Source organism: Lepisosteus platostomus, chromosome 20 (genome assembly GCF_059453375.1).
Source record: "Lepisosteus platostomus isolate fLepPlt1 chromosome 20, fLepPlt1.hap1, whole genome shotgun sequence".
NCBI lineage: Eukaryota > Metazoa > Chordata > Actinopteri > Semionotiformes > Lepisosteidae > Lepisosteus > Lepisosteus platostomus.
Genome location: NC_142630.1, coordinates 16,979,351 through 16,995,875, shown reverse-complemented (window position 1 = coordinate 16,995,875; position 16,525 = coordinate 16,979,351). Strand labels below are relative to the sequence as shown.

The following is a 16,525-nucleotide window of genomic DNA, read 5'->3' as shown; positions in this document are numbered from 1 at the left end:
CTCTTGAACGGCAGACGTGAAACGCGTTTCCACTAAAGCGAATAAAACTTTTCCCCTAGTCCCGTGAAACGCATTTCAAGATCTTAGTCAGAAAGCTAACAATACCAATTCGATGATGTTGCCCGTGTAAAGAACATATTCCATTTGGAAATTGTATTTTAATGCACTTGACAGTTCTTAGCTTCAATTTTGTTTTCGGTTTGCATTTACATACAGGAGTTATTTGAATAGTTAATTAAAAACTCCCTCTTCATTTACTCCGTACAACATTATAATCCAGGGAATTTAGAATCCTGTCATTTAAGAATACCAAGAATTTCCAGGGAATTCAAAACTAACGGGACCTAAGAATTCAGGGAATTGTGATCCCTAGGAATTCAGAAGCACAGGCTTATTCTTAGAGCTCAGGAAGCCAGATAGCACACAGTGAAACCTCCTTTTACACAAACTAATGTATTTGTATATAAACAACATTCAAACATACAGTATGTCATTGCTTATACTTGAACTTATAAATAATACACAGAAAAAGTGGTGCATGAGGTTTTGTACAATCTAGAAAAAAATCTTGCATTTTCATGTCATCTAATCCATTTTAAGTACATTACATGGTACCCAGAGAACATATATATTATAAAAGTTTCCACAGCTGGAAATTTCCCCTGATATGCAGGGCTCTTCAGCACAGCGCTGACGTCAGGAACCGGGAAACACGCAGTTTGAGGAAGAGCGGGACCCTCTTCCTCACACTGCAGGACCCAGGCTGGCGGCAGGGTTTCGGGAGGGGTGCTGGCCTGGGGTCAGGAGGACGGGGTGCCGGCCCGCATGATCTTGAAGAGGGCGTTGACGTTGTTGTTCTTGATGGCGTCCCGGCAGGCGGTGACCACCTGGGTCTTCGGCTTGCCCACTGTGGAGAAGACCAGGGCGAGAGTCACTCAGTGTGTCTGCAGAGCCACAGAACACTAGCCAGAGATAAGCCCCCAAAAAAGAACGGCACTTGCTTTTCTTAATCATGGTCGATCTAATTTTTTTCGGCACAACCTGAAAGTTTCTGATTCTTCCACCTTTTGTGGGCTGACCCTTGCTCAGGCCCTCACCTCGCAGCCGGCCTGCCCTCTGCATCGCCTGATTCACAGCTTTCAGGCAGCTCAGAAGCGCAGTGTGGTTGTTCGAGCGGATTTTATACTCGTTTATCAGATCTCTGTTTAGGTCGTACAGCTCTATGTACCGCTTCTTCATCGTCTTCCTGATTGGGGAAAAGGAAAGGCAGAGCTCCATAACTTTTACAACAAGGTCGGAGAGAGCATAGATTAAATACACACTCGTAACCTCAAGGAAATATGACTGTATTATACAGCATGTGCATACATACAAAGCAGGCAATGCTATCTGCCAAAAAAGAAAAAAAATCCAAATAGAAGATATGGGTTGTGGTTGTATTTCACTGAAACATGAGACCAGGTTGGTGTTTATCTTCTCTGGGTAAACACTCCTCCTCCCAGAGCACGTTAGGATGCTGATGTGCTCCATGTTCTCAAAAGAGGGCTCTGTTCCTGGAACAGTGACGCAGGACAGAACAGCACTCACAAGTCCCCCATCAGACGCGCGTCTTCAGCCTGGACCAGCATGTGGCGAATGGCGTTCGAGTGGTCTGCCATCACTGCCGTCAGCTTCTGGTGCACTGAATGGAACTCGTCCACCTAACACAGAGAAGTGGATTACCACTGTCTGATTAGACTGCTTAATGTGCCAGAGATCACGTGCCAGAGGCAGTGGCTTCAGCTATAGAATGGGTTAACGAAGGCCCTCTATTCCTTTCAGCTGTACTGTATTTCTGAAGATGGTTTCAGAGTCAGCGGGGGAAAGGCCTAGCTGCCCAAAATGTGCTTCCTCCCTGGTCTTTAAAGACCTGTGCACCTGACAAGGACCCTTTGCACAGGAAATCCAGGTAAAGCACAGAGAGGTGCAGTAAAGGGTGACACGACCGTAGGACACCATTGAAGAGCAAAGGAAAAGCACGTGAGAATCGTGGCTGTCCCTGCATGTTCATGGTTCACCCTGATAAACTGTCACAAGGGAACTGGACTTTGCTATGCATCTCTGAACCTTCAAGTGAGAGAGCTGCCTCAACGCTCACCTCAGTCAGGGTCATCCGTATGTCCTCAAAGTAGGCAGGGAAGTCCGCCTCCACCTGCAGGTCGTCTATAGCCAGGAAAGAGGCCAGAGACTGAACAAGGTCTCCTGCTAGGTCAATGTCATCTGTATTCAATTGGATCTGAGAAAAAATACAATAATTCACTTCCATAAAATTAAACATACTGCATCGCAATGAAATAGGAAAATCAGAATGAAGGTGGGCCTGAAATAAATCTCCCCCCCAAAACAACACAAATCACCATCTTAACCCATCTGTGCTGTCTGGGGGGTAGAGAGATGTGATCTCGGTGCAGCAGGAAACACCCCGACACAAGGACTCATAGTTATCTGTGTCAGCCTGCATGGTGGCTTATGTACTGGTGACCATGCGCTGGCCGCACCTCTCCACTGGGCTGCATCCTGATGCACAGCAGCCCTCCTGCCCGCAGCGCAGTGAAGATGACGTCAGGGCTCTCGAGGCTCGCCGGGAGCAGGAAGTTCTGGTTCAGCCACATTATCACCTTGAAAAACCAGATGTTAAAAAACCCCTGGTGAGAATCGTGACATGTTCTTCTGGATTGAGCTGCTTCTTCGGGCAACTTGTGCTGGAGCTACTGACCCTCTGTGGGCGGTCGTTGATTTGAAAGGTGACCTTCCCCTTGGGTCTGGGGGCAGTGTCGTCTTTGCACAGCTCATACATGGAGAAGCGAGGCAGCTGTCTTGTTATCTCAAACACATGAAACTGGGTGCTGGGTTGCAAGCAAAACAACAGGTAACATTTAGATAACAACTCTGAAAACGCCATTCTCCTATTCCTCTCATAATGCTCGGCTTCTCTTTGAGAGTCTGCAGGGGACAGATATCTTTCATTACGCATGAGGTAAAGGAACGAAAGTTGCAAGCACTCTTTCCCAATCTGCTGTTGTGCTGAGCAGATTGTGTTCTATTATTCAGAAGTATCGCACATTTTTATCTTCTCAAAGCAGACATCAACATTTCTCTGAAGTGCACACCAGAAGCTTTACCTGTTTTTGCTGCCCACAAAGGCTTTAATGTGCAAATCCACAGGGATGTCTTTTGGAGGAATGATGGGGACTCGAACGCAGCCCGACAGGTTCTGCACACTGGGGTGTACGACATGGCTTTCTCCTTCAAATATTCCCTCGGCAAAAATGAGGACAGCTCGGATAATGGTTTCTGCAAATAAAGTTAAAAGAAGTAAAGCGTGGCTTAGCTCCACGTGGAAGTGGCAAACGTCTAAAAATAATTCCGCCTCTGTCTAGGGTGGATTTCTATGATTTTTTAATGCTCGTCTGACAGTTTCACAGGCAGTTAATTCTGTACCTGAAATACAAAGTTCAAGGACAATGAGAAGTTTTGTGTTCCATTTTCTTCTTTACTATATGTGGCTTCCACCTCACCTCCCCCACAAACCAGGCTTGTGGATGTTAACTCTGAAAGTAATGTTTTAGATTTGCTCTTCTCCTTACGATGGCCATACGTGTATAAGTATGTAAAGATAAAAACATTGACTATGTTTTAAATAAATAAAATAAATGTCATTTATTGACATTGGTGAAGAAATGAATGAAACAGTTGAGAGCCTGTTTTGGAAGAGCAAGTCAGAAATGGCCGACTTTCGGACACAAAAGCATACAAGTTACCGTTGGGAGTTGATATGCAGAGCTCGATGTGAGGGCGCTGGCTCTCTGTGCCAGCCTTGACGGAGAGGGCTGTCTGGAGCTGGGTGTTGGCTGGAATAACTCCTCCCTGCGCATCCACCTCGCTGGTCAGACATCCTGCTACACACTGCCCGCCGGAAACACAGCATATGGCTCAAGGCAGGTTTAGCACTTGCATTCCAAAATAGCTCCAATGGGATATCAACACATTCTGTACCTGAATGGTGACTATCACCTACAAACATACTGACGACACACTCTGTGGTATGAGGACTGCATTAAGAGTATTAAATACGTATATTATCACAAAACTGCTGTACGAGTAGAGAATAACTTGTTTGAGAGTAAAAGTAAAACTTATTTCCATATTCCTGCTTAAAGCTGAAACAAAGATTTTATTTGTGCAGCAACATCTTTCTCATCAGCACGAAGATTAAAGTCTGACATGTAGAATAAAAGAAGCAGCACCTTTGAATTTTCCTCATAGTTACGTAGCTCCAGCAAAAGGTTCTGTTTCCGCTGGCTCAGTTCACGAATGAGGTCCTGTTCCACACTGGTGTCCATTAGGTTCCCCTTCATTTCTTTACTGGCTGGCAAATATCCCCGAACTGAAAAGATCAGAATTAAAGACACCTCATCTATAACCAGAAGAGAGAGAGGTAGACCTACATTACAGAGGTGCAGGTTCAGCATCCTTTAGGATTTCTCAGTCAACTGAAGTCTGCAAAAGTGTTCATTGATCTCCTTCCACTGTGTAACACCCCTCTATTTTTTACCTTCTCCCTCGATAGAGGCGCAGATCAGCTGGGTCTGACCATCCATCCTGTAGTCTCCCTCCACCACGCCAGCGACCGAGGAGGAGAAGTTGTCCTTGAAGATGACCTCGCCAGTCCGGTCGCTGCGCGCGTCCATCTGCAGAGGAGATTCAGGAGGTGTGGTTACAGGTGTAGCAGAGTCACCCAGGTTTGCTTACATTGGAAAACAGTTAAAGGCACCCTGGTAGGACTAACAGCTACAATCGCTGACTTAAAACTAGAACTGTCCTTTTCCTGAAAGGACATTTGTCACAACTCACCTTGCCATTAGACCAGCCAGTGATGAGCTCTACGACGCCATCCGCATTTAAATCAAATGCATGGATGCTCATAGCATGGTTTTTAGACTAAGAACAAAACAAAACCCCAATTAGCACATCTACAGTACAGTGTATACTATACATTATACTATAAAAGCTACAGAATAACAGTGAATTTTAAGGCAGGATTCAAAAGACCTGGCTAACATGCAAAATCTGGTATGGGCTGGGAGCATATTCCACAGCCTTGAAGCAACACAACAGAAAACACTGTCTCCAAGTCAGAGCTCTGAATTCAAAGTGCATAAATGATGTGTAGGGAGTTAACAGTTCATTAGTGTGGCCAGGAGTCAGCTGTTCAAGTGCTTCAATTGAAACAGCAGTATTTTGCATTTTACTCTGAAATCCACAAGGTAGCAGTGCTAGGAAGTTGAAGCCTGACATGCTCATTTTTAGTATTTTAGTTGAAGGTGCTTCAACTTAAGAACATGTTTGGATACATCAGCAAACATTGCATAACAATACTCAAACCTGGAAAAGACAATAGCAGGCATAGCTATTCTGCATCAAATTGGGAAAGATGTGAATAAACAGCTACGATGTTACAAACATAAAAAAAGCACCCTCACAACACTGCAAGCTGTGATCAGCTTCAAAGGCCAGGCTCACATCAATGATGGCACGAAGACTTTGGCTGACTCAACAGTCAAACTAAAGTGACACATTTGCGGCGCTGATCAGGAGAACCAATCGGCATGGCTTTGGTCTCACAAAACTTCGGCCGCAGAATGGAACTCTTCTGCAGTTCAATAGTCATTAGTCATCTGATTTACCTGTGGTGTATTACCTTAATTCTCCAGTAGCGAGCCGTCCTGTCGTACACGCCCACCGTGCCGTTAGCCAGGGAATATCCGAACCGACTCCCATGCATGTGGCAGAGAGAGGTGACTGTCTGCAAAGCAGCAGAGCACAGAGGGATGAAGAGGGAGACATGTGATTTCATGTATGTAGTCTGTTTTCTACCGCTCCTGCTCAATGGAGCTGTTAATCTGGGAAGATGACAGTATTTAAGAAGAAAGGATGTACCTCATTTTCTGTTATCTCTGCCAGCAGCTCGTCTTCTTTGAAAACTCGAATATCGAAGTCTTCTGAACCAACAAGGAGCTGCACAGAAAAGAACCTGGTCAACTGCATGACATCTTTGGGTGCAAACAAACACAAATACAAGCTTGCGTACTGTAAATGTGCACAGGACAATCTAGTATAGCAACTCATTTTTAACAAACCTCATTCTTCCCATCACCTGTGAAGTCACACAGTACCAATGACCGAACATTGTCCCCGGTCACCTAAAAAAAACAGCACATCAACATGTGTCTAAAATAATGCATTTCTATGAATTATTAAAGTTACAGAGCATCTGTATTTATCACACACCAGAATACACAGCATATCCATATATGTGTGCACACAAGCAGGAAATATCCATCTGATCAACCGTTCATGTACAGACTCCATTACTGTTCTTTTAAATTCTCACAGCACCTGAGCTCAACTGGCAAAAGCATCCTTCGTCTAATGAGAACTACTGAAGCCTTTATTGCTTCAGGCTTGTACAATTAAGAGGAGACTGGAAAAATGACCAAGCAGAGGAAAAACAGAAGGACAACTGGAGACGGGTTTTCATACTGGGAAAGGTGGGGGTACTGAACACATTTTCCTGCTATACTGCACAGCACTGATTCATAAAGATCCTTCAAGAGCTAGCCTTACAAGGTCTGTGGATCAACAGTATGTGCTCTACAGTATGAAGAGGAGAGCAGGAAAACCACCTCCTCCAGTTCCTGAGTCAACATATTCTTTCAGGGAGGGAACCATCTCTTATCAGCAAAATCTGCACTTGGTCCAGCTGTTCCCTGTTTCTGATTATACCACTGAACTTTTCAATAACATTTTAAGTTCTATTACTTTAGAGCCAGTGCTCATGTATTACACTGGTAATGAAAATATAGATAAAGAAAAATATACTGAGAGTAATTAAAAACACAACAAACGCTACTGCATTCAATACTCGGCTGTTGCAGCTTTTAATGCCTGTGGGTAGAGACAGAATGATCTGCTGGTTGTGTCTCGTTGCCATGTGGGTGGATATGGAGGAGCCCTCCTACCGTCCAGAAGAGGTCGTTCCCCTCGTGATCGAATCCCTGCAAGGCGCAGTTTCCCCCAATTACTGCAAGGGGTGAAGGGATGTCACCCAGGTTCCCCAGAACTATGGCATTGGCTCCATCTGTAATCTGCAATACATAAACAACACATTCTTACCTTTTCAACAAAGAGGGGCATGTGTGTTGTTCACAGCTGAAGATGAAAGCAAATGTGAATTAACAGCATCCTTCACGGTGATGAGCTGTTCCACTATACAGTGGTGATAGAAAGTTTGTGAACCCTTTGGAATTTTCTGAATTTCTGCATAAATGAAAAATGTGATCAGACTTTCATAAAAAGTCATCAGAATATATAAATAGAACCCAATAAAACAAATAACACACAAAAGCATATACTTTTACATTCATTTATTGATCAAACTGATCCAACATTAAATGTCTTAAACAGCAATGACTTCAACCAAACGTTTATGGTAACTGTTGATCAGTCCCGCACATTGGCTTGGAGGAATTTTGGCCCATTCCTCCTTACAGGACTGCTTCAACTCAGCGATGTTGGTGGGCTTTCTTGCATGAACTCCCCGCTTCAGGTCCTTCCACAACATTTCTATTTGATTAAGGTCAGGACTTTGACTCGGCCAAACATTCTATCACCACTGTATGCAATAATAATAATAATAATAATAATAATAATAATAATAATAACAACAACACTTATATAGGCCTTTTCTGGACACTCCACTCAAAGCTCTTTACAGGTAATGGGGACTCTCCTCCACCTCCAGTGTGCAGCCCCACCTGGATGATGCGACGGCAGCCATAGTGCGCCAGAATGCTCCCCACATATCAGCTTTCAGTGGGGAGGAGAACACAGTGATGAAGCCAATTCATAGATGGGGATTATTAGGAGGCCATGATTGGTAAGGGCCAGGGGCAAATTTGGCCAGGACACCGGAGTAACATCACTACTCTTTCCGAGAAACTCCCTGGAATTTTTAATGACCACAGAGATCCAGGACCTCGGTTTTATGTCTAATCCGAAAGACGGCGCCTTTTTACAGTATAGTGTCCCCGTCACTACACTAGGGCATTAGGACCCACACAGACCACAGAGTGAGCGCCCCCTCTTTTAATAACTACCTTCGATTTTCCCAGGAGTCTCCCATTCAGGTACTGACCAGGCTCACACCTGCTGAGCGTCAGTGGTTTTCCAGGTGTGAGTTGCAGAGTGTTATAGCTGCTGGCTATATACACTGCTGAGTCCACACTTCTCCTGCATGTCTTTTACACTGATCACATACACAAGGCTTTTCCAGAGTTTCCAGGGTGCGGGTCTCACCTCCCTGTAAAAAATGTCGGCATTGTTGTGCACGTCGTATGCCAGCAGGCTGGTCTGGGAGCCCACCAGCAGGGCGTGGCAGCTGCTGCCCGGGGCCAGGGTGCCTGTGGTGAGACAGCTGACCGCCTGGTTGATGTTGAGCAGGGAGATGTCCGAGTCCTGGGCGCTCTGGCTGACCCGGCTGGAGAAGAGCCGCTGGCTGCGAGTGTGCGGATTGTGAATGAAGACCTGCGCAGGAACACAAAGATCCACAACGCTGCACCGCGACGCACCAGCACTTCACACTTCAAGAGCGTGCTGGCGGGGGTCCGGACACAATTAAAGAAAAAAAATGAATTTCACTTAAAAAGGTCAGTGTCACGTACTTACAGGACCCCAACCAGAATTGGCAGTCCGTGTGTGGATCTACAAAAACGTAGTCGTGCAGCTTTATTTACTATTAAAGCACCGTACCAGTGCTTTAGTCTGTAATTACGTGACCTTTCCAAAACTGACGTGTGTTTACTTGCTGCATGGAACAGAATGACATCACAAAAGGCCTAGATGTTAAATCCCAGAAAAGCCCCACACATTAAGTCATATCCCGATGACTGCATCCCCCACGGATGCTGTCTCGGGCTGTGGCTGTGTGCGCTGCCAGGAGACGTGACGCGCCCTCACCTTCCCTGCCTGCGTGGCGGCTGTGAGACACGGGTGGACCCCATCGAACCTGCCCACCGCCACCATGCGGGGGTTGATCCTGTGGTTCAGTTTCAGCGTGAAGACTGGAACAAGCATGGCTGCCCCCTGCACAAAGACAAGGCACGACAGCCATCGAGCAGGCAGCACAGACCACACAACGGAAACGCAACATCTAAATGTAAAAAAACAGTTTACTCAGATGTCACATCGATGAAAACATTACTCTTAATCTTCTTTATTTGAAAGAATTATTAAAGGTTTTCTTATTGAGAAGGGCTTTTATTTAATTGGTTCTGTAACGCAATGGGGGTTCAGGTGGGCGCCCCTGCCTTCTGCCTTCACAGGTCGTCCCCACACCACTGGGGGCTCGAACCCGGGACTCCCGCGTCACTCGACAGGGACCCAGCTTGTTGAGCTAAAGAAGAAATGAAGAGAGCTCTTTAGCTCAACAAGCTGGGTCCCTGTAGAGTGAGGCGGGAGTCCCGGGTTCGAGCCCCCAGTGGTGTGGGGACGACCTGTGAAGGCAGAAGGCAGGGGCGCCCACCTGAACCCCCGTTGCGTTACAGTTCTGTCTCCCTCCTTTACACTCCTACTGCATTCCAAACCCTTGTTGTCATTTATGGTGATTCTGATATCTCCTCTCCTTGTGTGCTGTTTTTGTAAAGCAATTTAAAAGCGCTATTTATCATAATAATAATGTGTTGTTCTTACACTTCGGGTACACAAGTCCCGAGCGTATTGAACTGCTTACCAGTGTAACACTGCCCTCTACAGGACTCTAGTGAACACTGCAAAACTTGAATAAACGAGGTTGAAATTTGAGGTATAAAATACTTGACTTTTTTGTATAACAAAGCGGAATTGTTATTGACATTTTAAAATGTTATTTGAAAAATACTAACATTTGAAAGGTTCCTATTGTGTGGCCCGGGGAGGTTATGCTAAAATTATGTTTTGATATACCTGGCCGGAGGAGTAATGACCAGTTATAAAGGAAAAGATGAAGACTATGCAGTGACAGACAGTGATAGGCCGTGTTCTCACCTAACAGCTCCCTACCACTCGAGAGACGTGGTACAAACTTAAACACTGCAGTCCCACAGTGGGATTAACGTGGTATATTACGTGCATGTCGTAGCCGCGCTAAAATCACGGACCACAGCTGGAAACTGTACCAGTAAAACCAGGCGTGAGCGCGATTAAAGATGTTGGCTGAGCCCTGAGCTCCTGGTCTTGCCCAGTCCCGATATAAACAGCTCGCAGCCTGACAGTAGGCCCGGCGCCGCGTTGCCTAGCAACGCACGACATCTTGACAAAGCTTTGCGCTAATCCCGGCCGGCCGTTTTCTTATTCAACCGCGAGAGGCGAACTAGGAAATCATACTCGTTAATGAAAATATGCAGGTAAATAAAACACACAAAGTTCAGCTTTCTTGGCACAAACACAGAAGACATGACGTATAAGGCAAAAAGTACTCTCGCAGGCTCAATCTCGAAAATCAACTTTGTCGCGCTTGATTTTCCTGGACTACCCAGGGATGCCCTGACCTAGAACGTGAGGGTACAATTGGACATTTGTTCTATGAGCAAATTCGGACGTGTGCGTTATTGTATTTTTCTTTAAAATGCAGTTTCTTACCGGACGACCCGTCTCAAGCGGCGAACACACTGAGGAGCGTGCAGGCTTAGCTGTGACGTCACCAGCCCGGAGACTCTGGGCTCGGGCTCCCGGACTCTACAAGACGGTCGCGAGCCACCGCGCGCCCTCCGTCGCGGCTCCGCACAGCGGCGTTTCCTCGAGCCGGATGGCACGCCAGGGTGGACTGCCAGGCGCGTGCCAGCGAGAGCCTCTCCCCTCCTCCTCCAGCGCGCAGGTCCCACGCATGCGCGCACACCCCGCTCGCCCAGGACCCGAGCTCTCACAACTAGCGCCCGCGCCACCTACAGCCCTTTCTGAAGAGGGAATGAACTTTTTTTTTTTAGATGCACACAAAGTCCTACTTTCTTGGCATAAACATGCACGGTTCTGCAAAAAAAGAGAAAAGTCGCTCTGAACTTCAGTAATTCTTGACACTTTCACAACAAGCCTTCGCGCGCTTTTTACTGTTTATTTGCATTTTATGTTATTGAACATGACATGAGTGAAATCTGAACAAATTAGAACTACCGAAACTCAAAGTACTTCTGAATGCAATGCTACAAATATGTCAGGGGAGAAACAAAATGCGCCGTTTTTCAGAAAAATCTACCACCTTATAAAAAAAGTTCGCATATTCTTACACTGCAGTGAAAACTAAAATTGCAGCAATGGGTACAAAGAAAATACCGTATTCTAAAGCAGATGATGGATTTAGGCAACCACGCAATTACAACATTCAACATATGTCATTACTCGGGATCTGTGGACCCGTAAAGTGTTGTTCTAGACGGTGTTTTCTCCTAATTATCGCCAACCGAAAGGGAGGGGATGAACACGCCGCGAGCCCGGGGCTCGTGCTCTCGCAGTGCCGTGTGCAGAGCCCCGGGAGTCATGGTGACGCAGCGCTCCGGACTCCCGGCCCGCGTGCAGCGGAGAGAGGGGCGCAGCGCTGACCTGACTCGAGCGCAGCTGCGCCAGACAGACAGTAAACACGCGTGTACGTGGGAGAACATAATCACCAGACGCCAAGACACCTTGTGCACTGACGAAATAAACACGTCTTTATCTGGCCTTAAATTAATGGGTATAAAGATAACGGGCAAGGGTTTTTCTACCAAGACTTATTACAGTTACATCTCACAATTAATAAGCACCAATCATTTAAGTATTGTACGTAAAACCGTAACTTAGGAATTTATGATTTTTTATATTAGAATTCTATTTTATTAGCATATGCAGCTCACTAGATCAGAAGGTTTACAAAGGATGCCCAAAGAACTAATAATTATACTGATTGATTGTAAATTAATTAAACGGCAATAAATCTTTTGTTTTAGTTATAATCGGTATCAGTTCCCATTATCACATTCCACTGTACACGAGAAAGACGTTTTTGTTTCGTTTGGAATATACAAATAAAAATGAAAAACATTCTACATCATTTTATTTTCAGGATTGGGTCTAAGGTTTTGCGATCGATCGGCTCATCAGTTGACCATTAAGAAGATCCCCTTATGATCGAGTCATCGCACCGCGTGCACAACAACGCCAGCAGCAGACTGACGACATGGGAATACTGTTTATCCCCTGACGCCCGGAGGAAGGCCCTCAGCCCCGCCGCGGTGAGACGCTTTGCACACCGCCTGGCGACGCGAGCGCTGCAGACAAGACGTGTGCAGGCCGGCCCGTTGTTGACTGCGCGCGCTCCGCTTTGCACTCGGCGTGCCGCGAGCGGCCGCGCTATAAATACCGCGAGCCGCCAGAGCCCGGCACGCACTCACAATCCCCGGAGCCCGACGAGGAGGAAACGCGAGATAAAAAAATCAATTAAAAAATGGATCCTCAGTCCTGCGCCTGCTCTAAAAGTAAGTAACGATCTGATTTTATAGTGGTTAATAATGTTTCTGACTTCTGCCTTGCAAATAGACGAAGTAAAACGTGATGGAGACGTTGATGTGATGGAAACGGCGTCCTTGGGTTACCTGTGGTGTGATCTATGTTTTATTGATTTTTTTTTTGTTTGTTTTATTTTTCACAGCGGGCTCTTGCAGTTGCGGAGACAGCTGCAAATGCACGGATTGCAAATGCAAAGGCTGCAAGAAAAGTAAGTTCTCGCCCTGATGCTGCTGCTGCTGCTGTAGGCTTGGGAATGGTTTAACGTGCTATAAAATCCTTTCGGAAGCTCAAGTGGCTATAAAAAGCGCTGTGCTGCAGAGCTGGAGGTCTTCACCTGCACTGGAACAGCACCGCTTGGGCTCTTAATATGGTCTCGCACCTATCAGAGCTGTTGAAGTAGGTCAGCTCTTTAAACAAGATGTCATAATTATAGACTGAAAGGGGGAATATAACTTTAATTTCGCAGTAAAACTACGACTACATGAAAATGCTACACTGTTAAACCATGTATACTGAAACAAAGTGTTGGTTACTATAACTAGTTTTAGTGAAACAATGTAGCTGTAGCTCCTCTGTGCGTTTGATTTACCAAAACAATGCGGCTCGGTGGGGCGTGCGTCAGGTTAAGACTCGCCGCTACAGACAGCCCTGAAGGACTGGCAGTTCTATTTTCCTGGTGTTCATTGTATGTCCTTGTTTTTCCCTCCACAACGTGGAGAATAACGCGAAAGAGTGCTCCGCGCGAACGGGTGGCCGGTAACCCACGCGACCTAACCGCCGGTTTTGTGCCCGCAGGCTGCTGCGCGTGCTGCCCGTCCGGCTGCGGCAAGTGCGCCTCCGGCTGCGTGTGCAAGGACGGCAAGTGCGGCGCGAGCTGCTGTCAGTGAGCACCGGGGCCGCCCGCGCGGACCTCCCGCGCCTCGCCCTTTGTTTTCCCTTTTGTATAACTGCACTTGAGAATCTGAAAATGTAATGTTTTGTACGTCCTTTTGCTTTAGAAAATAAAAAGATGTCGTTGATTGCGTTCATTCTGTTCAATTGCTCTATAGAACAATGCTGGTTTATTTTAAGCCAAACGATTCATTGGGGATCATTAAGATGGTGGCTATAATGATAATAATTGCTTACACTTATATAGCGCTTTTTCTGGACACTCCACTCAAAGCGCTTTACAGGTAATGGGGATCCCCTCCACCACCACCAATGTGCAGCCCCACCTGGATGATGCAAAGGCAGCCATAGTGCGCCAGAACGCTCCCCACACACTAGCTCTCAGTGGGGAGGAGAGCAGAGTAATGAAGCCAGTTCAAGATGGGGATTATTATTAGGTTGCCATGATTGGTAAGGGCCAATGGGAAGTGTGGCCAGGACGCTGGCCATGAAGCCTGTTGGAGCCCGGCGTGTTAAGGCAGTCCTCCAGAGCCATGAACTACAGCGCCCGTCAGTCAGAGCTCCTGCTCTGCTCCCGAGAGGACTGACACCCCCTGCGCTTCAACACGCTTCCACCTGCGCTGGTTTATTTAATTCGCAAGTTACTTGAGTGGCACCTGTATGATGAGGGTTTTTCTGCTTGGCTCTGGAACACAATAGTTAGAACTTCTCCCCTGTTAATTAGGATCAGAAAACCATGAGTTCACAACCCAATTACCTGGGCAAATAAGGGTTCAATTATGGAACCTAGACTGGGAACTCCCTGAAATTGTATCAATGCAGTAGTTACAGAAGATGCATCTTAAATATTTACCTACAAATCATTCTGATAGAAGCATAGACATCCAAAAGACCGGGACAGCGATTCAACGAGTGTGGAGCGAGCAGGAGCAGGGGTACGAGACTACAAGAGCGTGGATATCGACGACCGAGTAGCGATGACAAAGCACGCAGCCGAGCTGGGTCTCTCGCAGCCAGTCTCATGTGGTCAATTCAGCATTTTTCAATTGACAACTGTAATTGTTTTATCATATTTTTTTGGGAATTTAATTTTTTGTGCGCAGTTCAATTCCCTATGTGGGTTGATTTCATAACTTGTGTGCGTGCGCACACGCGCACAGCTGAGAGGGAGCATTGCTCCTTGAGCATTTTACAGAATGTTTCCTGATCTCTGTGAAACTACAGTCTGAACTTGGCTTCCACAGACAGTCCAGGGAACCTGCAGAGCTTTGCTCTTCTAGTAAAAGGATATATTTTGAATACTATGAGAAGGAAATAATTGTATAGTACATATCTCCTCTTAATGCAACATTAATATATCATGATGTTCCACTATGAGCAATAAAACAGTTATCACATGTTTAAGCACTGTTAAGTTATAGGGCTCTGGTGTGAAGTAGTGACCTTTAAAATTGTAATTTAAAAGAACTACTGAAGTTTTTGCTGAAGAGCACAGTGTTATGCTGGTCAGTGTTGTTGCCTCAGGAGATCTTGTGTCCTGAGTTCAGTTCTGACCTGAGGTGCCTGTGTGTGGTCTGGCGGGCTCCTCTAGGTGCCCCAGTTTTCTCTCTGACTGCTGGATTAGGCTGTGGCTCATTGTGACCCAGGAATATTCCCTTACGTATGCCTTATAATTATTCAACATTATAATCCTCAAGAAGCAAACAGAACTCATATAGATCAAAAGAAAATTTCAATTGAAATAAAATCATTCATAGTCCAAGATGGAATGAAAACCGGATCAAGCTTGTGCCTCAAGAACCGAGAGTGAATATATAGATCAGGATCCAGCTGCTAGCGATAATGACCTCCAAGATCTCATGGATCACCGACTATCTGACAGGCAGACCACAGTTTGTGAGACTGCAGAACTGTGTGTCTGAACAGGTGGTGAGTAACACAGGGGCTCCTCAGGGGACAGTTCTTTCTCCGTTCCTCTTCACCCTCTGTACTTTGGACTTTAAGTACAACTCAAAGTCATGCCACCTGCAGAAGCTCTCAGATGACTCTCCAATTGTGGGATGTATTGAGGGTGGGCAGGAGGAGGAGTACAGAGGACTGATTGACAGCTGTGTGGAGTGGTGTGGGGAGAACCACCTGCAATTGAACGTGGCAAAGACGAAGGAGTTAGTGATAGACTTCAGGAGGAAGAGGGTCCAACCTACTCCTGTCTGCATCCATGGGAGTGGTGTGGGGATGGTGGACTCATACAAGTACCTGGGAGTGCACATGGACAATAGACTGGAATGGTCTAAGAACACCGAGGCCAACTACATGAAGGGTCAGAGCCGACTCTACTCCTTGAGGAGGCTCAGGTCCTTCAATGTGTGCAGTAAGATGCTTCATATGTTCTATCAGTCAGTTGTAGCGAGTGCAGGTGTCTAAGCAGCGGTGTGCTGGGGCTCTGGGATTAGAGCAGGGGATGCAAACAGGTTGAACAACCTCATCAAAAGAGCAAGTTCTGTCATTGAGTCTGATTGGGTCCCTTGGAGGTAAGATAAGATAAGATCACTTAATTGGCCACATACAATTTCTTGTATTAGGAATTTGTCTTTTTGTATTCCCCAACCTGCTCCCCATGAGACACACAGACAGGGAGAGAAGCTGGGGGTCAGAGCGCAGGGTCAGCCATTTATACGGCACCCCCGGAGCAGATGGGGTTAAGGGCCTTGCTTAGGGGCCCAACGGAGTAGGATTCCTTTGCGAGCTGTAGGATACGAACCGGCAACCTAACAGCTACTGGCGCAGATCCTGAGCCAAAGAGAAGAATGGTGTCCAAAAATGGACAACGCCTCCCATATGACATGCTTGTGAGAATGAAGAGCACATTCAGCAATAGGCTGATCCACCCGCGGTGCGACAGGGAACACTACAGGAGGTCATTCTTGCCTTCTGCCATTAGACTTTACAACTCATCCACTGTGTGTCCGGGCAGGGGCAAGATTGACTTAAGATGAATTCACTGTTTACAGCTGGTTTTTCT

The 16,525-nt window shown here is 46.3% G+C and overlaps 2 protein-coding genes across 2 annotated transcripts; one reads left to right on the top strand and one right to left on the bottom strand.

Annotated features, from left to right (window-relative positions):
* Positions 1-437: 437 nt before the first annotated feature.
* Positions 438-11,495, bottom strand: bbs2 (Bardet-Biedl syndrome 2). Its single transcript, XM_088614394.1, has 18 exons — positions 10,717-11,495; positions 9,058-9,183; positions 8,398-8,625; positions 7,062-7,187; positions 6,180-6,242; positions 5,980-6,057; positions 5,741-5,845; positions 4,894-4,980; positions 4,595-4,730; positions 4,287-4,426; positions 3,801-3,945; positions 3,162-3,333; positions 2,756-2,885; positions 2,538-2,657; positions 2,138-2,275; positions 1,588-1,700; positions 1,098-1,246; positions 438-907 (listed from the first exon to the last, which is right to left on the bottom strand). The coding sequence occupies exons 2-18, from the start codon at positions 9,172-9,174 to the stop codon at positions 801-803; spliced, it is 2,154 nt and encodes a 717-aa protein (XP_088470520.1). The 5' UTR covers positions 9,175-9,183; positions 10,717-11,495; the 3' UTR covers positions 438-800.
* Positions 11,496-12,421: 926 nt separating this feature from the next.
* Positions 12,422-13,631, top strand: mt2 (metallothionein 2). Its single transcript, XM_088614400.1, has 3 exons — positions 12,422-12,581; positions 12,755-12,820; positions 13,408-13,631. Exons 1-3 carry the CDS (start codon positions 12,551-12,553, stop codon positions 13,497-13,499), a joined length of 189 nt encoding a protein of 62 aa, XP_088470526.1. The 5' UTR covers positions 12,422-12,550; the 3' UTR covers positions 13,500-13,631.
* Positions 13,632-16,525: the final 2,894 nt, after the last annotated feature.